The sequence below is a fragment of the Herpailurus yagouaroundi genome, unplaced genomic scaffold (genome assembly GCF_014898765.1).
Source record: "Herpailurus yagouaroundi ecotype Mexico unplaced genomic scaffold, PumYag 164, whole genome shotgun sequence".
Lineage (NCBI taxonomy): Eukaryota > Metazoa > Chordata > Mammalia > Carnivora > Felidae > Herpailurus > Herpailurus yagouaroundi.
The window spans coordinates 33,166,010-33,183,024 of record NW_024412405.1 but is presented as its reverse complement, the minus strand read 5'-3'; the positions used below and the strand labels follow the sequence as shown (position 1 = coordinate 33,183,024).

The 17,015-nt window shown below is 40.2% G+C and overlaps 1 protein-coding gene across 19 annotated transcripts in view; it reads left to right on the top strand.

Moving 5' to 3' along the window:
* LMO7 (LIM domain 7) overlaps nucleotides 1-17,015 on the top strand; it is a 201,600-nt gene that overhangs the window by 94,097 nt on the left and 90,488 nt on the right. For 18 of the 19 annotated variants that reach the window (XM_040487332.1, XM_040487339.1, XM_040487323.1 and 15 more), the window contains one exon: nucleotides 13,071-13,177. In XM_040487332.1, the coding sequence (XP_040343266.1) occupies nucleotides 13,071-13,177 (107 nt within the window). Of the gene's footprint in view, nucleotides 1-12,490; nucleotides 12,575-13,070; nucleotides 13,178-17,015 lie in introns of those variants that run through there. The other variant, XM_040487336.1, reaches the window with a different exon arrangement.

Here is a 17,015-nt window from a genome sequence, read left to right as displayed (position 1 = left end):
TAGTCTGTGCCAAGGTCACTATTGAAACATCTAGTTGTTCCCTTTCAGCAGTAATAGAAAATGCACCCGAGGAATCAGCTGTAAAATTTAAATATGCTCGTCCAGGTTTTATCATGTACTTTTTAAAACCCACTCTCAGGCAGTGACTCTATGTATCCCACTCTTTTTTCCAAGGGGAAGGGGACCCAGGGGGTTGGGAGAGGGAGGTTTATGAGACACTAAGCTTCTGAGCTCTTTTACAAATAAAACCAATAGAGGCCGCGGAGGTTAATGATATCAATAAACTTGATTAAAATTGCTCAATTGTGATTTCATGGTTAAAACTACACTAAAGAAATCTTTTAATTTCAAAGGGAGGGTGAACCACTATTACAAGTTGTATAATTATGCCTCGAACAATAAAATTTAAACTATTTTTATTTTTCTAGCTTGTCAATCTGATTATTTTCTTTAAAAACAAACACTAATAGGGGCGCCTGGGTGGCGCAGTCGGTTAAGCGTCCGACTTCAGCCAGGTCACGATCTCGCGGTCCGTGAGTTCGAGCCCCGTGTCAGGCTCTGGGCTGATGGCTCAGAGCCTGGAGCCTGTTTCCGATTCTGTGTCTCCCTCTCTCTCTGCCCCTCCCCCATTCATGCTCTGTGTCCCTCTGTCCCCAAAATAAATAAACGTTGAAAAAAAAAATTAAAAAAAAACAAACACTAATAACTAAAACATGGAGTGCTTTTTCTTCTTAATAGAGTTATAGGAGAGTACTATAGTGTTACTGCTTACAGTGTTATTTAATGTATTGTTACGCTTAGGTAAGATATTATAGCATAAAGGCTGGCCATTTACTAAAAATAAGGCCACTTTATGCATTGAAAATGACATTTTCTGTGGTTGTATTTTAATTTAAATAATTTCTAATGTATATTTTCCTGGAATTTCTGTGATCAGCAGTATTTTGAAATACTTTAGCATTATACAATAATCAAGTCTAAGAAAACAGACTGAATGGAGATTGTGCATTGGCTGTTTTCAAGGTAACAAATATTAGATATTTAATACCTCCACCTTAATACCTCCATATAAATGGCCTATAAATAACTCCATGATAATTGAGTTATTTATAAAGAAATTTTAGGTGATTTTGTCAAGAATCTCCTTATCTCCTTACTTTTCTCCAACTCCCAGTTAAAGATAAGTATCACCAAAAATGAAAACATAAAAACTTAGTGTCAACATTGAAGTTGTTTCCAATACCCTCATAATGATACAGCACTGTAAATCAGGAAATTCCTGTTTTATTTCGGGCCATAATTTGTTAGTCATGGCACTGGCACAAGATAGGAGCATTTCCCTAGAGTTCCAAAACGTACTTGTTTTTAAATCTAAGATGAACGTATGCCAACTTTTAGCCTTGAGGGCAACATCTTAAAAAAACATTAATGAATTAGAATTCCTAAAGCAACACCATGATTAGCTTGTAAAGTTAAAGAAAAATTCATTCATAGTAGGATTATGTCATACAGGACAGTTTTATTCAGATATGAAAATGCTCAGAATGTCTCTCTTTAAGCACCTTTTGTTATGTAGAAATTGGAAACAGTAGAGCAAATGAAGTTAATAAGAAATAGAACCCAGGTCTAAGACTGGTATGAACACATCAGTTATTTGATAGGTTTTAGGCCCATGACTATCCCTCCCTTCCTAAAGGTATTTATTGAACACCTACTATGTGCCAGGCACTATTCTTGGAACTCGGAACAAAGCCACAAGTAAGGCAGAGAAAGTTCCTCCCTAATGGAGCATGGTCAGCAGGTCAGTAATAACTTACCAGGTACTAATAGTTATCATGCAGAATATGTAATACCTCGTCAGCTGACAATAATTACACTGGGAAAAATAAAGTGAATGGATAGCGAATGATTGAGTATGAGAAGTGTTTCAGAGAAAGTGCTTACGGACATCTTGTTTCTGCAGTTGACATTTGATCGGGGACCTGAATAAACTGAAGGAGGGTAATGTACGGGGATCATGAGACTTTTCCAGACAGAAGGAAACAAGGGGGGATCAAGGCAGGATCAAGCTGAGCCAGCAAGGACTATGGATCTGGAACTGAGTAAGGTGGAGAGGTAGGCCAGCAAAGATGTATGTGGCTCTATCAGCTTTGGTGGTAGATCACATTTTACTTCTAGCATGATGAGAAGCCACTGGGGACCTTTGAGAGGAATTTAATTTGTTGTTAGAGATCTTTGGTTGCCTGTGGTAAAGGATGTACATGTATCTGTGAACATACCAAAAACCATTGAATCACACACTTTAAATTCATGACTTGTATGTGAATTATATCTCAATAAAATGTAAAAGTAGGAAAATCACAAATTGGTATGTGATGAGTAGACTGAAGGAAATTAAGAAGAAAAGCAGGAAGGGCAGCTGAAAAACAGTTTTGATAGTTGTAATGACTAGTTTTGTGTGTCAACTTGACTGGCCATGGAGTGTCCGGATAATTGGTTAGACAGTATTACATTATTCTTAGGCAGTTTACATAAGATTGCAGATTTGCAAATGTCAGAGTGATCAGTGTCAGTCTTAGATATTGTTCCCTGATAACATGATGGAAAAGATGATTAAAGGGATGGATGGTTTGTGATTATTTAACAAGAAAGTAACATTAGAAGCCAGCCTTGTCCACCACAAATGCTCTAAAGAAAAATATTACCGGGTTGGTACCATGGCGAGTTCAGGAGACCAGCAAGAGGTCATGAAATGGCTCATGATGAGTTTTGTTTGACTTAAACCATTTTTGCTTGTTTTTAAAATTGGAGCCAACATTTGCAGACCCTCAGGTTTCATTTAAAATCCTCATCTCCGGCTTCACAAGGAATGTGGCAATAACAGGCCTGCATGCCCCCAAAGCAACCATTGTGTGGGGGTGTCCTGTGGAAAAGATGGGAATCTCTGCATTCCTTGTTGCCTGATCATTTCCCTGACATGATGCTCATTTTATTCATTTATGGTTTATTCAGTCATTTTACCACCCCTCCCCTTTTAGACATGTCTTAATTCCTGCCAACTGTCTGTTGTGGCCTTGTTGTAGTCAAGATGGAGAAAAGTAGACCAGATAATATCTGTAGGTGAAATCTTAAGTAGTTGAGTAAAAAAGCTCAATTTTAAGGAGCTAAATGTAAATCCATATAAACTTGGAGAGAAGTTTCTACAGTTTGCCTTAGGGCTTTGTACTTGCGCTATTTTCATTTTTTTAAAAAAAGGATGGAATAAAAACATGGGGATTATACTTAGTCTTGTTTGTAAATGTTGGAACAATCATACATAGTTAATGTACTGAATATCAAAATCTGCAATTTAATGTGATCTAGATGGCTGCAAGTCTCCAAAAGGATATTTATCAGGAATAGATTTGGTTTTTTGGGGGGAAAAATCACAAGAAAGCAGTGGTTTTGTATTATCTGCAAACTTAATCGTGCACTTTATGCCTTTATCCATGAAACCTCACTTGATAGAATCCTGTGATTTGCATTTCAGATTCTTTATATCCACCTTAGTTTATGCTAAATTTCACTAGCCTCTTGGTCCATTAAAGTCCACAGGTCATCTTCCTGTGAATTATCTTGTCCCTGTGAACTGGTTGCTGCCAGTGTACATCTCAGTTAGCCAACAGCATCATATAGATGCCACAAGGCAAAGCACCTGTGGCCTGTAACGAGAAGTAAGGTCCATTTATTGGCTACTTACTATATTCCTAGAAACTGCCAATCAATCACCTGTTTCCTCACTAAATCTTCAAAATCACTGTGATTTGCATTTTATAAGAGGATAATTATTAGTGACCCATCAAGTGATGATTGATAATTAACCACACCTGGAGTCCTGTTTTGAGTTACATATGCTTCATTTTGAGAAGGAAATTGTCTATAAGGAACAGTGATGGTTGTCATAGAAAGAATGGCTCCCAATAATGTTCATGCTCTAATGCAGTGAACCTGCCAATGTCTTGTAAGAGGAGATTAAGCATTGGGTTCCGGGTAGAATTGAGGTTGCTAACCAGTTGCTTTGAGATGAACAAAGGATCCCGGATTATCTAGGTGGGCCCAGGATAATCCCAAGAGTCCTATTAAGTAGAAGAGAGCAAGAACTAGTCAGATGGTGGTACAATAGAGACTCAGGCTGGTGCTGCTGGTTTCGAACATGGAGGAGAGGGCCTCTGGAAGATGGAAAAGGAAAAGAAATGGATTTTCTCCTAGAGCTTCCGAAAGAAATGCAGCCCTGCCAACACCTTGATTTTTACCACAATGAGACTGATTTTGGACTTCTGCCCTCCAGAGCTATAGGGTAATAAACTGGTCTTGTTTTCAGCCACTGATGCGGTGATTTGTTATAGCATTAATGGGAAATCAATATAGTGGTTAAGAGCACAGTCTCAGGAATTGAACTGTTTGCTTTGAATCCTCACTCCACCACTTACTGGATGACCTGGGGTAAGTCACACGCTTCTTAGCCTCAGTTTCCTCATGTGTAAAATGGGTACAATAAGACTTCCTAAGCTTTTTTAGTGTGAGTTTGACATAGTTTGTGTAAAGGGCCTCAGAATGCTGCCTAGCATACGATAAGAGTTCAGTGGATGTTAACTCGAGAAAATCAGCGATTCAGCGAAGGCTGGTTGGGATGACATGAGAACTGAAAACTGTCACAGAGGGCCAAGGGGCACTGAGAAAACTGGGGATATTTGAAGAGAAGATGTGAGGTTGGGGGAATGTGTGGAGGGTAGGAGGCAGGAGAACTAAGTAGCTAAGGGGCTCTCGTGGGAGTTAGTTCATATTAAGTAGTCAGATTTAGGATTGGTGTTTTACAATTACAGCGAGGGAGTCTTTGGACTTTTTTTGACAGAGAAATGACTAAAAGAGAATCAGTCTCATAAAGCAAGGAGTCCCTGAGGCTGGAAAAGCAAATACAAGGGCTGATGATCCAGACACATCACCTGTAAAAGTGACTCTCGGAAGGGGGGTAGGAGCAGTTATACTGAAGGAGCGTGAATTCCCAGCTAGTTCTTAAGTTTTACTGTGTCGTTTTCCTTCATTAAACGTGCTTTACTGCTTCCCAGAATGTGTTTTGGCATCATTATGATGTGTTTCTTTAAGAAATTACGTATCTGTTTTACTTTGGAATGTAGAACATGGATAATTTGACAACAGAACATTTTTCTTTTGTTCCCCATGTTGGTCTCAGAAGTTCTTAAGCCTCTATTTCAGCATTTTCTTTTCTTGCTTTCAAAAGAGTAAGTATGTTTGAGAACTCCTTCATTTTTGATGTAAATTTCTTCTGAACACCATGGAAGACCGTACCTTAATGCACGGTGCAATGTGACAGCCTGTCACCGCTTCTGTGTAGTTCATTGTCACCTGGGGTTGATGAAGCATTGCAGTGACCACCCTTTTACCAGAGCACAGCCCTCTGCTTGCCCTTCCCCTGCTTGCCAGTGCTTGGTTCTGCCTCTTGGTATGGTCTTTGCTCCTCCTCTGCCAAGCAGTGCTGGAGAAAACTACGCCAGCAGCTTGGTGGTTTATCATCTAGAATCCCCTGGGCCCTCAGTGTCACTTGGCCATTCCTTTTAAGCATTCCTAGCTGGTTCTTATTCCCATCTCCACTCCACATGTGACAAAACCTTATTACTCTCCTCGTCCCCCAATCCTTTGCTATCTATCAGCACATGACTGAGGCTTTCTCTTGGCAGACAGATAAGAACCGAAGGAAAACGTACTGCTTACTTTCCTCAAATAAGTACCGAAGTTGGATCTGTAGTTTTACCTACATATTGTAATCATAACATGTAGGTATTAGTAACACAGCTTACATTTCTTCACTAAGCCATAAAATAGAGGATGAAGTCTCTAAAATAATAATAAAACTAGTGCCCCTGACGAAAATTGCAACCACACCACTTTCTTAATGGAAACCATATAATTAAAATGCACACTTGGATATATTGTAGTCACTTTGCTGCTTGGGAATCGCTTTCGAATACTTGCGATTGATCACAATTAGTACATCACCAGAATGGAATGTGAGTACTTTTGGAGGTGGTGCATTGGCGAGCTCCACGGTCCCTACGTGACTTGTGCTCAGACTTTCCTTATTTTGTTACTTGCCAGAAAACTTATGTCTACAAAGACTCATCACCTGAGTGATTCACTTAGCATGTGGATTCTGATTGAGTGGGTCCAGGGTGGAGCTAGAGTCTGCATGTCTCACAGGCTCCCAATTGATGGTGCTGGTGTGTGGACCCCGTGTTGAGTGGCCAGAGGCTAGGTCGGCTGTTGTCTAGCGTGTGCATCAGCATCACCTGTGTGGTGACCATGTGCTCCCTCTAGAGATTCTGACATGGCTGGCTAGGGACTGTTATTCTAATGTAGAGATTTAGTTCAGTTTCTCTGCCTCAAACAGTGGATACAACCTCTTGACGGCTGGCATATACTTTCTAACTTTTGACACTGTCAATGCCAGGGAAAGAGGAGACAGGGGCTTTGGTACCATATCATAAATGGAAAAGGAGTTGAGGTCACCAAGTCTCTTGGCCTTCCGATAAATTGATCCACACCGTCATGTTCCCAGGTTCAGAGGAATTGGATAATGTGCTCTCTTTTTTAATAAAAAAAAAATCTTGCTCAGAGTAGGCCTAGAAACTTACTGGGAGTAACAGGGCACAGGTGAGCACACGAGGAGCACTTGGCTCATTGATGAGGGAACATTCTCAGGTGATGTCATTCTAGCTAGGTTTTGTTTATGGGTGTTGACTATATGGCCCTTGTTGTCTGTACGGCTATAGCCCTGAGCACAGACCGTTTTACTCTTTTTCAGAATTAGGATCTTGATCTTATTCAGGGCTTCTGTAATAAATCTCTTTGTCTTTATGTAAAGAATCCATTTTTATTGATGACACTTTTGACCCTCTATACTTTTGCAGAAGTGGGTCTAACTGGTTTGACATTATGAATAGACATTCTCCATTTGTTGTCACATTAAGGTTTCTTGATACAAAGTATTCCCTCTAGAAGTTGGAAGTCTTGAAAGTATATCATTAAAGATATATTTCAAAGAAATGTATGAAAGATACGTTTTTTTAAGTTCCTCCAAGTGAAAATGAAAATGACTTTGGTCAGTGTAAGAGCCTAGGGAGGTATAGTATAGACTTTAATGAGGATTGAGACTTTTGTGTAACAAAATGGTTGAAGCTCTAAGACAAAAATGTGGACCATAATGCCATTTATGTAAATGAGATACATAAGTGAATCAACACTTTAAAGGACATTTACATTTTTAAGCACGTTAGAGAAGACACTCCTTCAAAAAATTTATGGAGGTGAAATTTACATAACAAATACGGCCATTTCAAGGTGGACAATTCAGTGGCATATGGTATATTCACTGTGTTGTGCAGTCACCAAACATTTCCATCCCTCCCCAGTGAAACCTCTTACCTATTAGGTCACTTCCTATTTCATACTGTCCCTTGCCAAACTCCTCTGTCAACAACCAATCTGCATTCTTTCTCTTAAGGATCTATCTATTCGAGATATTTCATATAAATGGAATATGTAAATGTGTGTGTTTAGCTTTTACTTAGCATAATGTTTTGGTGGTCCATCCATGCTGTAAAATGTATCAGTTCTTCATTTTTTTTAAATGGGTAACTAATATGCCTTTGTGTGAATATATCACAGTTTGTTTATCCATTGCTGTAAATGTACATTTTAGCTCTTTCTACCTTTTGGCTATTGTGAATAGTGCTGCTATTAATGTGCATGTGCATGTACTTGTTTGGGAAACTCTAATTCTTGAGGGTATATTCTTTCTTTCTTTTCTTTTTTTTTTAAATCTTTTAAACTTTTTTTTTTTTTTTTTTTTTTTTTTAGAGAGAATCCCAAGCAGGTTCCACGGTCAGCACAGAGTCTGACTTGGGCCTTGATCCCATGACCCTGGGATCATGATCTGAGCTGAAATCAAGACTCAGATGTTCAGTTGACCAAGCCAGAAAGCACCTTTTAGTGAAGAGGAGTGGGAGTGAATGGGGGCTTGGGACGAAGAGAAAAAAGTACTGAGAGAGCCCTTATATTGACTGATAGCAGCTTGCTAAAATATATTCATTCAACTCTGGTCCCCTGATACTCTCCTCAACTCCCATCCCTGATAAGAAAGCAAAGTAATCTGCTGAAGTGACATGAGTCTGTGTTACTGGATAAGTGCTTTGAGAAGGAAAGTGGGGTGAAAGGCTCTGAAAGAGTTCATGTCGCCAAAGACCCGTTACCTCTGCGTCTAGTGTGAGAATATTCATTTTGGCCTCACGTTATCCTTCTTGTGACTCTTCAGGATGTATAATGGAGACAGAGAGGAGTTAAGATTCCATAGAAATGTATAATATATGATTGTGTTCAAGTACCGTAGCCATCTTCTAACGTGGTCCCGATGATTCTCTCCCTTGTACCTATACATTGTACCTAATTAGGTGTTCTAGCCGAGACCTCCAGGTAGTGTGCTGAAGTGCTGCCTGGCATCCTCTTGCTGATCATAAGTAAAATGTGGGACAGCAGATAACATGATAAACAAGAGGGGCACAGGAATTGCTGGTTTTGAAAATTGTCAGCCTCTTTAGTCAGTAAAGGAGGCTAACATTGAGAAATGGCTTTCAGGCCAACATCAAATTAAGTGCACACTAGCAGGAAGACAAGGTCTGAAGATGAAGCTGAGCGTGTGGCTGTAAAATCCTTGAAGATCTTGGAAAGATCCAAAGTAGTGCCTCGGAAGTCCATCCAAATGACAGGGCTTCTAAGAAGCATAAAGGTGATGTCCCTCTGTCATCTCAGTGGACTAAGAGGAGGGCTGCTGTTCCCCCTTGAAGGGATTTGTGGGTGCGGCTTTTATCTAATGAAAGTAAGGGCCAATAGCATTCATAAAAGATGGTATTGAGGGAATTCTATTTAGAAGCTGTAAACATAGACTGAAAAGGACAGAAGGTTACAAAATTAGTCCCCCAAACTTTTTTAGGCAGAAAGCAGACTGAGAAAGCTACATACCTGCAGACACAAAGTACTTTTTAAGGAAGCAAATGATGACTTTAAGGGGGAATCAAGAATCCGGAGGATGAAGCAAAAACCATGACGAATTCACTGGCCTTGAAGACTAATGAAAGACCTACCAATCTATGCCTTGCAGGATTTCAGAGTTCCTGAGGTGTAGTGACTCCTGTGTGCCCTCATTTCTCCACATTTGAGCTGGAATATATCTAGAGGTTACCCTACACCACTGTGTTGGGTATGTGGGGACAAGTAACTTGTTGCTTTAGCTCACTGGTATTCGTGTTGAGAAGAACTGTATTCGAGGGCTGTCCTTAAGGATATCCACCTGAGGAGCCTCATGTAAAGCCAGAATTGGTTTAGATGAAATTATGAACTTGGAGCTCACCTTGTATAGGGGTGAACATTTCTAGGGCTTTGGGAAGGGATTAGTGTATTTTGCATATGGGAAGGACATGAACCATTAGGGCTCACGAGTGAACTGTGGTAACTGGTCCCCACTGATCCCGCCTCCTGCCATTTATGTTCTTGCGTAGTCCTCCCTGCATTGAATGGGGCTGACCTAGTCCATCAGCAGGATACTGAGGAAATATTGTGTGACTTGAAAAGATAGGCCACGAGACCCTGCAGCCTCTATCTTGCTTTCCTTTGGATCATTCACTCTGTCAGGCAGCCGATGGAGATGTCCATTTGATCCAGAACTGAGGCTTCCTGCCGACAACCAGCCCCAACTTGCCACCTACAAGTGCACCTCTTTGGAAGCGGCTCCTTCAAGCCACAGGAAGGTCTTCAGGTGACTGCAGTCTGGCCTGATGTCTACAGCCTGCTCAGGGACCTCCATGCCAGAACAATCCAACTTGGGTCACTCCTGAATTCCTGACCTTCAGAAACTGTATCAGTCTGTATTGTTTTAAGCTGCTAAGTTTTGGGATAACTAGCTATGTAGCAGTAGATAATCAGTAGAGGTACTGCACTGCGCTACTATAAACCTGGGAATATTGGTAAATTTTTATGGAGTCCTCACCTTGCTTCAGGTGTTAGCAGGTACTGTTCCTGACTCCTTAATCTCTCTCTAATTTACCCTGTTATGATTGCCCTTATAACTGATTCAAGGCAAAGGGATGGAGAGGCTCTGGGGAAGAATGTGAAAATCTTGAGCCATCCCGCCTTGTCTGTTTATAGTGTCTGCTTTTATTCCTACCTTAGAAGAACAACACTGAAAGGGGCTATTGCAGATCATCCGGGATCCTCATTTTGTTTTGTTTTTGTGAAGCCACTTTCCGTCCTCAACGTGTGGGAATTGCAGATGCTTAGTGGTGGCTTTTGCCATGAAGTCTTTTCTGCAAGTTGGGCTATGCAATACTCGTGTGAAGGGTTGAGCTGGGGAGGGCCGGGCTTCTCTCCGCTCGCACAGAGGTGTGTGCCCTTGGGAATGGGGTTTGGATCCAGAAACTGCTCATTTCACAGAGGCGGACAATAGGGCCAGAAAGGCTGATACATTAATAATGTTAGAAATGTTATTTCTAAAGTTAGTGGCAGAGCTACTGGGCTCTGTCCTGGCTAACAGTCCAATGAGATGTTTTCACGTTTGTCCTTTGTTTTTACTTTATCTTTGCTAGTTTCCAGGGTAAATGATTCCATTAATGAAGACTAAACGCTTCCCTTTTAATATGTTGAGTGGGGTGTGGCTTCTCGATGGTTCAACAGACATTAAAATTTCATTTGATAATTCTGTATCTTCCCTGAGGGAACTCTCTGCCTAGGTCCTTTGAAATTGCAAAAAATAAATTACCCGTGGGCTCAAGTCCAGTAAGCTGGATTTAGGTTACAATTGTGATCTTAATACAACCTGTTCCTGCTGCATAGGCCATGTGCAGCCTCGTTTGTGAAGTCAACTTGAGTGGCATTCAACTATTTAAGAGAAACTCTGCTTTTTCATGTAAAGGCTTTATTTAAAACTAGAATTTAATCATATTCTATTTTTCCCTTCATCTCTAATTAACTATAATCACTTTGATTTTAAGTGGTTTCTTTCTAAATAATTGGGTGGGTTTTGAGGCATATGTAGTTTTGTTCTTAGCAATCTGTATATATATTTGTCAACTGGATGACTGCTATTATGTTTTTAGAAAACACATGAAGGACTATTTTGGCAGTCAGTGCAATCGGCTTACTTTCTGTACTTACTTTCTGTTTAACTGTGTCATAATGTTTTATAACATTTTAAACATTCAACCAAATTGAGTTTGTGGGAAGACTTCTTGTGTGTGTGTGTGTGTGTGTGTGTGTGTGTGTGTGTATGTGTTGGGAAGACTTCTAATGGTTTTTTTCTTCCTCTTTTGAAACGTACTTTTCTTCCTGTGGGATTTGGAGTACTGAAACACCAAACCATTCGTTCTTGTCTGCTTCTCTGAAGGCCAGTTTTAGAACCGTTAATTTGAATCATTGGGTAATGAGATTGTATGGGTTTTTTTAAATTATGCGAGCTTAACAAAATGATCACTGTTGCTCCTTCCGGAATATTGCCAATATGTGATTTCCCCCTTTTGTTTTTTTCCACCAAGTCAGATTTATCATCTTCCATTGAGCCGTTCAACTTTGGACTTATAAATTCTTTTGCTCTTTGACCTCTTACTTAAAGTGAGCATGGATTTTAGCTTTCAGCCAGGTAGTTCACGCTGCCTTTTACTGATAGTGCACTAGAATAACCCCCCTCCCCCCACACACAAATATTTTGTTTTGAATGTCTCTTAGTCCCTAGTAGTTGGTGTGGCTTTTCTCTTGCTGTGCATTTGCTCACCTTTTCCCTAAATCCCCTCACTCTCCAGGAATCCATGCTGCTAAAATTAGCTTCTTCCTCCTTGCTTCTGTATCTTTCCTTCCCACTTTGCTAGGCCATCCTGCCTTTTCTTGTAGGGATTGGCTTCTCAGCATGGGAAAAGAATAATTGACTTTTTCCAAGTGGCAGGCTATCTTCTGGTTCCTCAGAGCCAGCTGTTAGGGAGGTGAGGTTTCAGGGAGGCCCTCTTAAACTACAGATGTGGTGTGAGAACACTGGCATGTGCACATGGACAAATGTGTGTTGGCATGCTAGCAGGCTGTTCTCTTCCTTGAGAGTCCTAACCAAGAGAAGGTAGAGTCCCCACGCGATCTTCCCAAGCTCAACCTCATAAAGGAGAAGAGGGAAACTCCAGCTAATTCTGCCCACCAAATGTGTATCTGTAGTAGTCCATGTTTGGGCAGCAGTTTACATGAATGGAAAGCATTGGTTTGTGAAAGGAGGATTTTGGTTTGTGAAATTAGCCAGGGGGGCAACCTAGGTTTCCTTTTTTTTTTTTTTTTTTTTGGCGGCAGTTCCTGAAGCAGGTGCAGGGCGTGTGTGAATAATGTACCACACCTAAACTATGCGATTTAGCCAATGAACGTTAGGCTTTTCCTGGGTCCTGTAGTATGGTTTCCCTGTCTGTCAAGAGCCAGCTCAGCAACCAAACCCAGATTCCAGGTGTGGTATTCCACGGTCGTTCTGTAATTTGTAATCATAGAAACAGAATGTTCCTCCTCTTATTTCTTCCCTGCCAACAGTTTCTGGGTGGGTGACTGTCAGTAGCTGGAGTTATTTTTAAAGAGGAGAGGTGAGGCTTGTCGTGCAAAGCTGGGAAGAGGGCGTTTGTTTGCAGAGCAGAGCTGACATCAAAGTGTAGATTACTGCTCAGTGGCTAGGCACTTGTCCTGTAACAGGTAATGTTTAACGTGCCGGTCACAAAGATCACAGAACAGCGTATGCCCAGGCATAAGCTAGCGCTACCGTGAATGCTCTGGAAGACTGAAAGGCTATACATGCCCATGTAATTAAAAAAAAATGTATGCACTAGTCTTGCTGCCTCATTTTTTGCTGGCTGTAATTGGACTTTGAAGCTTAGAAGTTCTATCATAAAAACGTGTACTCTTTGTTTGAAAGAGAGATCGGCTAAGCAATCACTTTCCACTTCTTTTCACAGGATAATATAAACGTTTTTTTGAAAGCTTGTGAACAGATTGGATTGAAAGAAGCCCAGCTTTTCCATCCTGGGGATCTACAGGATTTATCAAACCGAGTCACTGTCAGGTAAGTTTCACTGGTTTGTTATATGTTTTTTAAGCTTAGGGCTTGTGGCTCAAGTGCAAAGAATTTCTGAGATTTTATGATGACTGAAAAATTGTTCCTCTGTCTTCCTCTGTTCTCATTCCAAAACAGATTATTTAAAAAATAGCTGAGGCACTGTGAATCGAAGCTGTCTGTAATTGAGATCATGGCATGTTGTTATTTTAAATCTCTCTACTAACTGAAATGGTAGTTTATATTTTAATGCTTGTCCAACATGGTAGTGTTTGGTTTCTAATGGGGAGAATGGCCATTATGCTTATAAAACAAACTTAGAGGTTATATTTATAGAGTAAACAGAATTATTTTCATATGGTCTTTATGTATTTGGAATTAAGACTTGCTAACAAAAATGAGACTGGGACAGTGGTTAAAGAGACTTTCTTTTGTAATCTGGAAGGCAGCAATGCCTGGCGGAATGCTAATGACCTTGTCAGTTGTGGAGGATTTCTAAAAATGAACAGTTTTTCACTATTTTAATAGTGGGGATGAGAAAGTGAAAGTAGGGGTGAAAATGTGCACAGGTGTCTCCGTTGTGTTTTAGATGGAAAATGGTGTCATGTAGGAGTATATGGTTTCAGGAAATCTGGTTTTAAGCTCCTGTGAGATTTTTTTTCCTATAAATCTAATTTGCTTTCAGTGAATTGGAATAAACTTTTGTTACCAGATAATGGTGACAGAAAAATGATTTAATTTTGTGATAATGACTACCTCTTTATCACGACTCTTAAACCTAATTAACATTTTTTTTCAAAAGGAGAGAATATTATTCTAGCTGTAGGAGTAATAGAAATGGGAAAATTAGTTTCTACCGTTTTAGACAAAGATTTAGTTTATATGGTTGATTTCCCTGTTGTGGTAGCTTTAAAAGTTATTTAAAATTGATGGTAAAATCTTAAAAATGGCCAATATTTTTTCCTAAAGAAAAATAACTCTCTATGTAAGTTTTATAGTACACATGGTCTTTTAGCAGTAAAACCTAAAATCTCAGATAGAATTCATGTTTTCAAAGCCTAACAATACGTATTTTTAAACAAACAGTCCATTTTGAACTTGGGCTTCTACTTCTGTTGAATTAGCATTTCTAAACTACACAACCTTGATAAGTGCATAGCAGGGAGGGGTCTGTCTACATTTCTGATTAATTGGAAGATAGTTTGTTCCTAAGTTTCATCACCAAAATGGCACGTTGACTTCTGCAGTATTGCGAGGACATGCTTGATATCCATGAAAAATTACTGCATGGATGAATTTGTTTTATTTTTACTAATCAGCAATCTCTCCACACACCTATCTGATGGGCAAAGAAAGTTTTCACTTACAAAGTGTTTTATTCTTAATGAACAGCAACAACTTAAGGAAAAAACACCCCCCCCCCCACCCCACCCCAGTCATACCATTTTGAAACCCTGTAACAGATGTTTGAGTAGGCTACCTATTAGGCAAAACATGTTTGTTGGCTTCTAATTCCAAGAATGCTCTGAGCAAAACTTGCCTGGAGCCTGTTTTATGAGATGTTGGGTCTACCGTGTTCAGGAAAAAAGTCAGTACCTGGGCACAGCCTTGAGTGAAATTAAATCCCTGACGAACTGAAACTGGGAGGTCACGTAGTTAAAGCTGTAGTAGGAAGTATGCAGAACAACTTGTCTCAGTGGAGACCGCAAGTCCATAAAGGCGTGCCCAGGTAGTACTAGTGAGAATGCCTGAGAGCCTCAACTCTGCTCAGGAACATTTCCCCTGAGAATTCTGTCTTGTTGGCCCAAAGAACACAGGGCTTGACCCTGGGTCTGCTGCAGTGGAAGCATGGGAGCCTCCCGGTTATGAGACTTGAGGAAGCTGGCAAGTGGCTTACTGAAAAATGTTGGCCACAGCTCTTCTGCCCCGAGATTGCATTTTTATAAAAGGAAGCAGGTATATAGGAAAGCAAATTATTGGCTAGTAAATATCCATGCATTTCGTAGGTTTTAGTCTTTGTTCTTACATAACGTGGAGATTTCTGTAGGTCAAATCTTGTCCTTTCTTTATTGTAGATTGAGGGAGTTGGTGTTGGTTAGACCAGTGGTTTTCACCTGGGGGCAGTTTTGTCCCTCCAAAGGATATTTGGCAAGGTTTAGGGATAGTTTTGTCGATATAACTGGGCTGGGAGTGCTACTGGCATCTAGTGGGTCAAGAATGCTGCTAAAAACCCTTTCATGAACAGGATGGTCCTCATAACAAAGGATTTTCCAACCCGAAATATCAGTAGTGCTGAGGTTGAGAAACCCTGACCTAGACGTAAAATTCCTGACTTATTTCAATGGTGCCAGCAAGACAATCATGTGGAAATGAAGGCTACTGACCAACAGACTGTACTTTCTGCTAAAATATAACTTTTTACTCATTAATATAATAATTTAGTATAATAACTTACATTTCTCCGTGGTAGTATGTTTGCCTACTTTAAAAGGAAATCTTACTATAATTTGAGTCTGCAGTAATGTGTCAGTACATTATTATTTTGCTCTTCTGTATACATTAAAACTAGCAAAAATGGGACAAAATAATTATTTTAAATGCTCTATCAGAGCTCAGCTGCTAAGACTGCACAGTTGATAGACGGGCTGCAAGTGTGATCTAAGATCCATGTTTGCATGACGCGTGGAAAGCTAATAGGAAAGGCCAGTGGATGCCCTCCATGTTGGCAAATGTGAGGTATTTTTTGTTAGAGGACAGCAGTCGTAAAAAACATGGATGGTGCACGGAGCCTAGGAGAGTGGTGTGTGGGTAGGAAGGAGTAGCAGGAGCAGAGGCTGCCGATTTAAAGAGCCGTTGATATTTCAATCATCCAGGCCCTAAGTACAAATATTTATCTTCCAGCAGTTCCAGATTTACAATTTAATTTGCAATAATAACTTTTACTGGTCAAACAGAACTAGGTTACTCTATAATTCTATAATTATACATATTAATATGTTATATAAATTTTCTAACAATTGCTTCTTGCAGGAAGTAGCTTGAATTTTTCCAAGTGTGTTTGAGTCACTCATTTATTTTGGGACTGCATATTTTGTTATCAGTTACTATTTAAAATTTCTTTTTAGATATGTATTTATTTTTGAGAGAGAGGGAGAGGGTGAGTGGGGGAGGGGCAGAGAGAGAGGGAGACAGAAGATCCGAGTGGGCTTTCCCTGATAGCAGAGAGCCTGATGTAGGGCTCAAACTCACAAACCGTGAGATCATGGCCTGAGCCGAAGTCAGACGCTTAACCGACTGAGCCATCCAGGCACCCCTCAGTTAATACTTTTAACTTTGACATTCCTGACTTTAATGGGTAGTATCCATCTTGCCCCCCCCCCTTTTTTTTTTTTTGCCCTGAAAGGCTAATGAGCAAATTTGTGAGTTCACCTTCATGAATGGTAGATTGAGGTTGAACTTACCCTACTTGAGATGTTTACTAAGGCCATGAAATTTGGCTTCTGTAGCAATGAATAATGACACCATTGTTATTAACCATTTGCTAAATGCCCATACTGAGCTCAGAGCCACAGCCCACAGAGAAGAGGTGCTGTGACTCCTGGAGCCAAGCAAGCACAGTGACCACATCACGTCACAGCACACTGGAGAGCCCCCATAGCAAATCTCCTGGTCTGGTCATTAAGAGGCACAGGGCAAGTGCTTGTTGTAGAAAGCAACTCAGCAGAGTGGTTCGGAGGTCATCCTGTTTTAGAGGAATCGGAGTTGGCAGAGAGGGAGAGTTGAATTATTAAAGGTTTCAATTTTATACATTTAGCAGTTTGACTCAGAAACAAAGTCATATATTTAA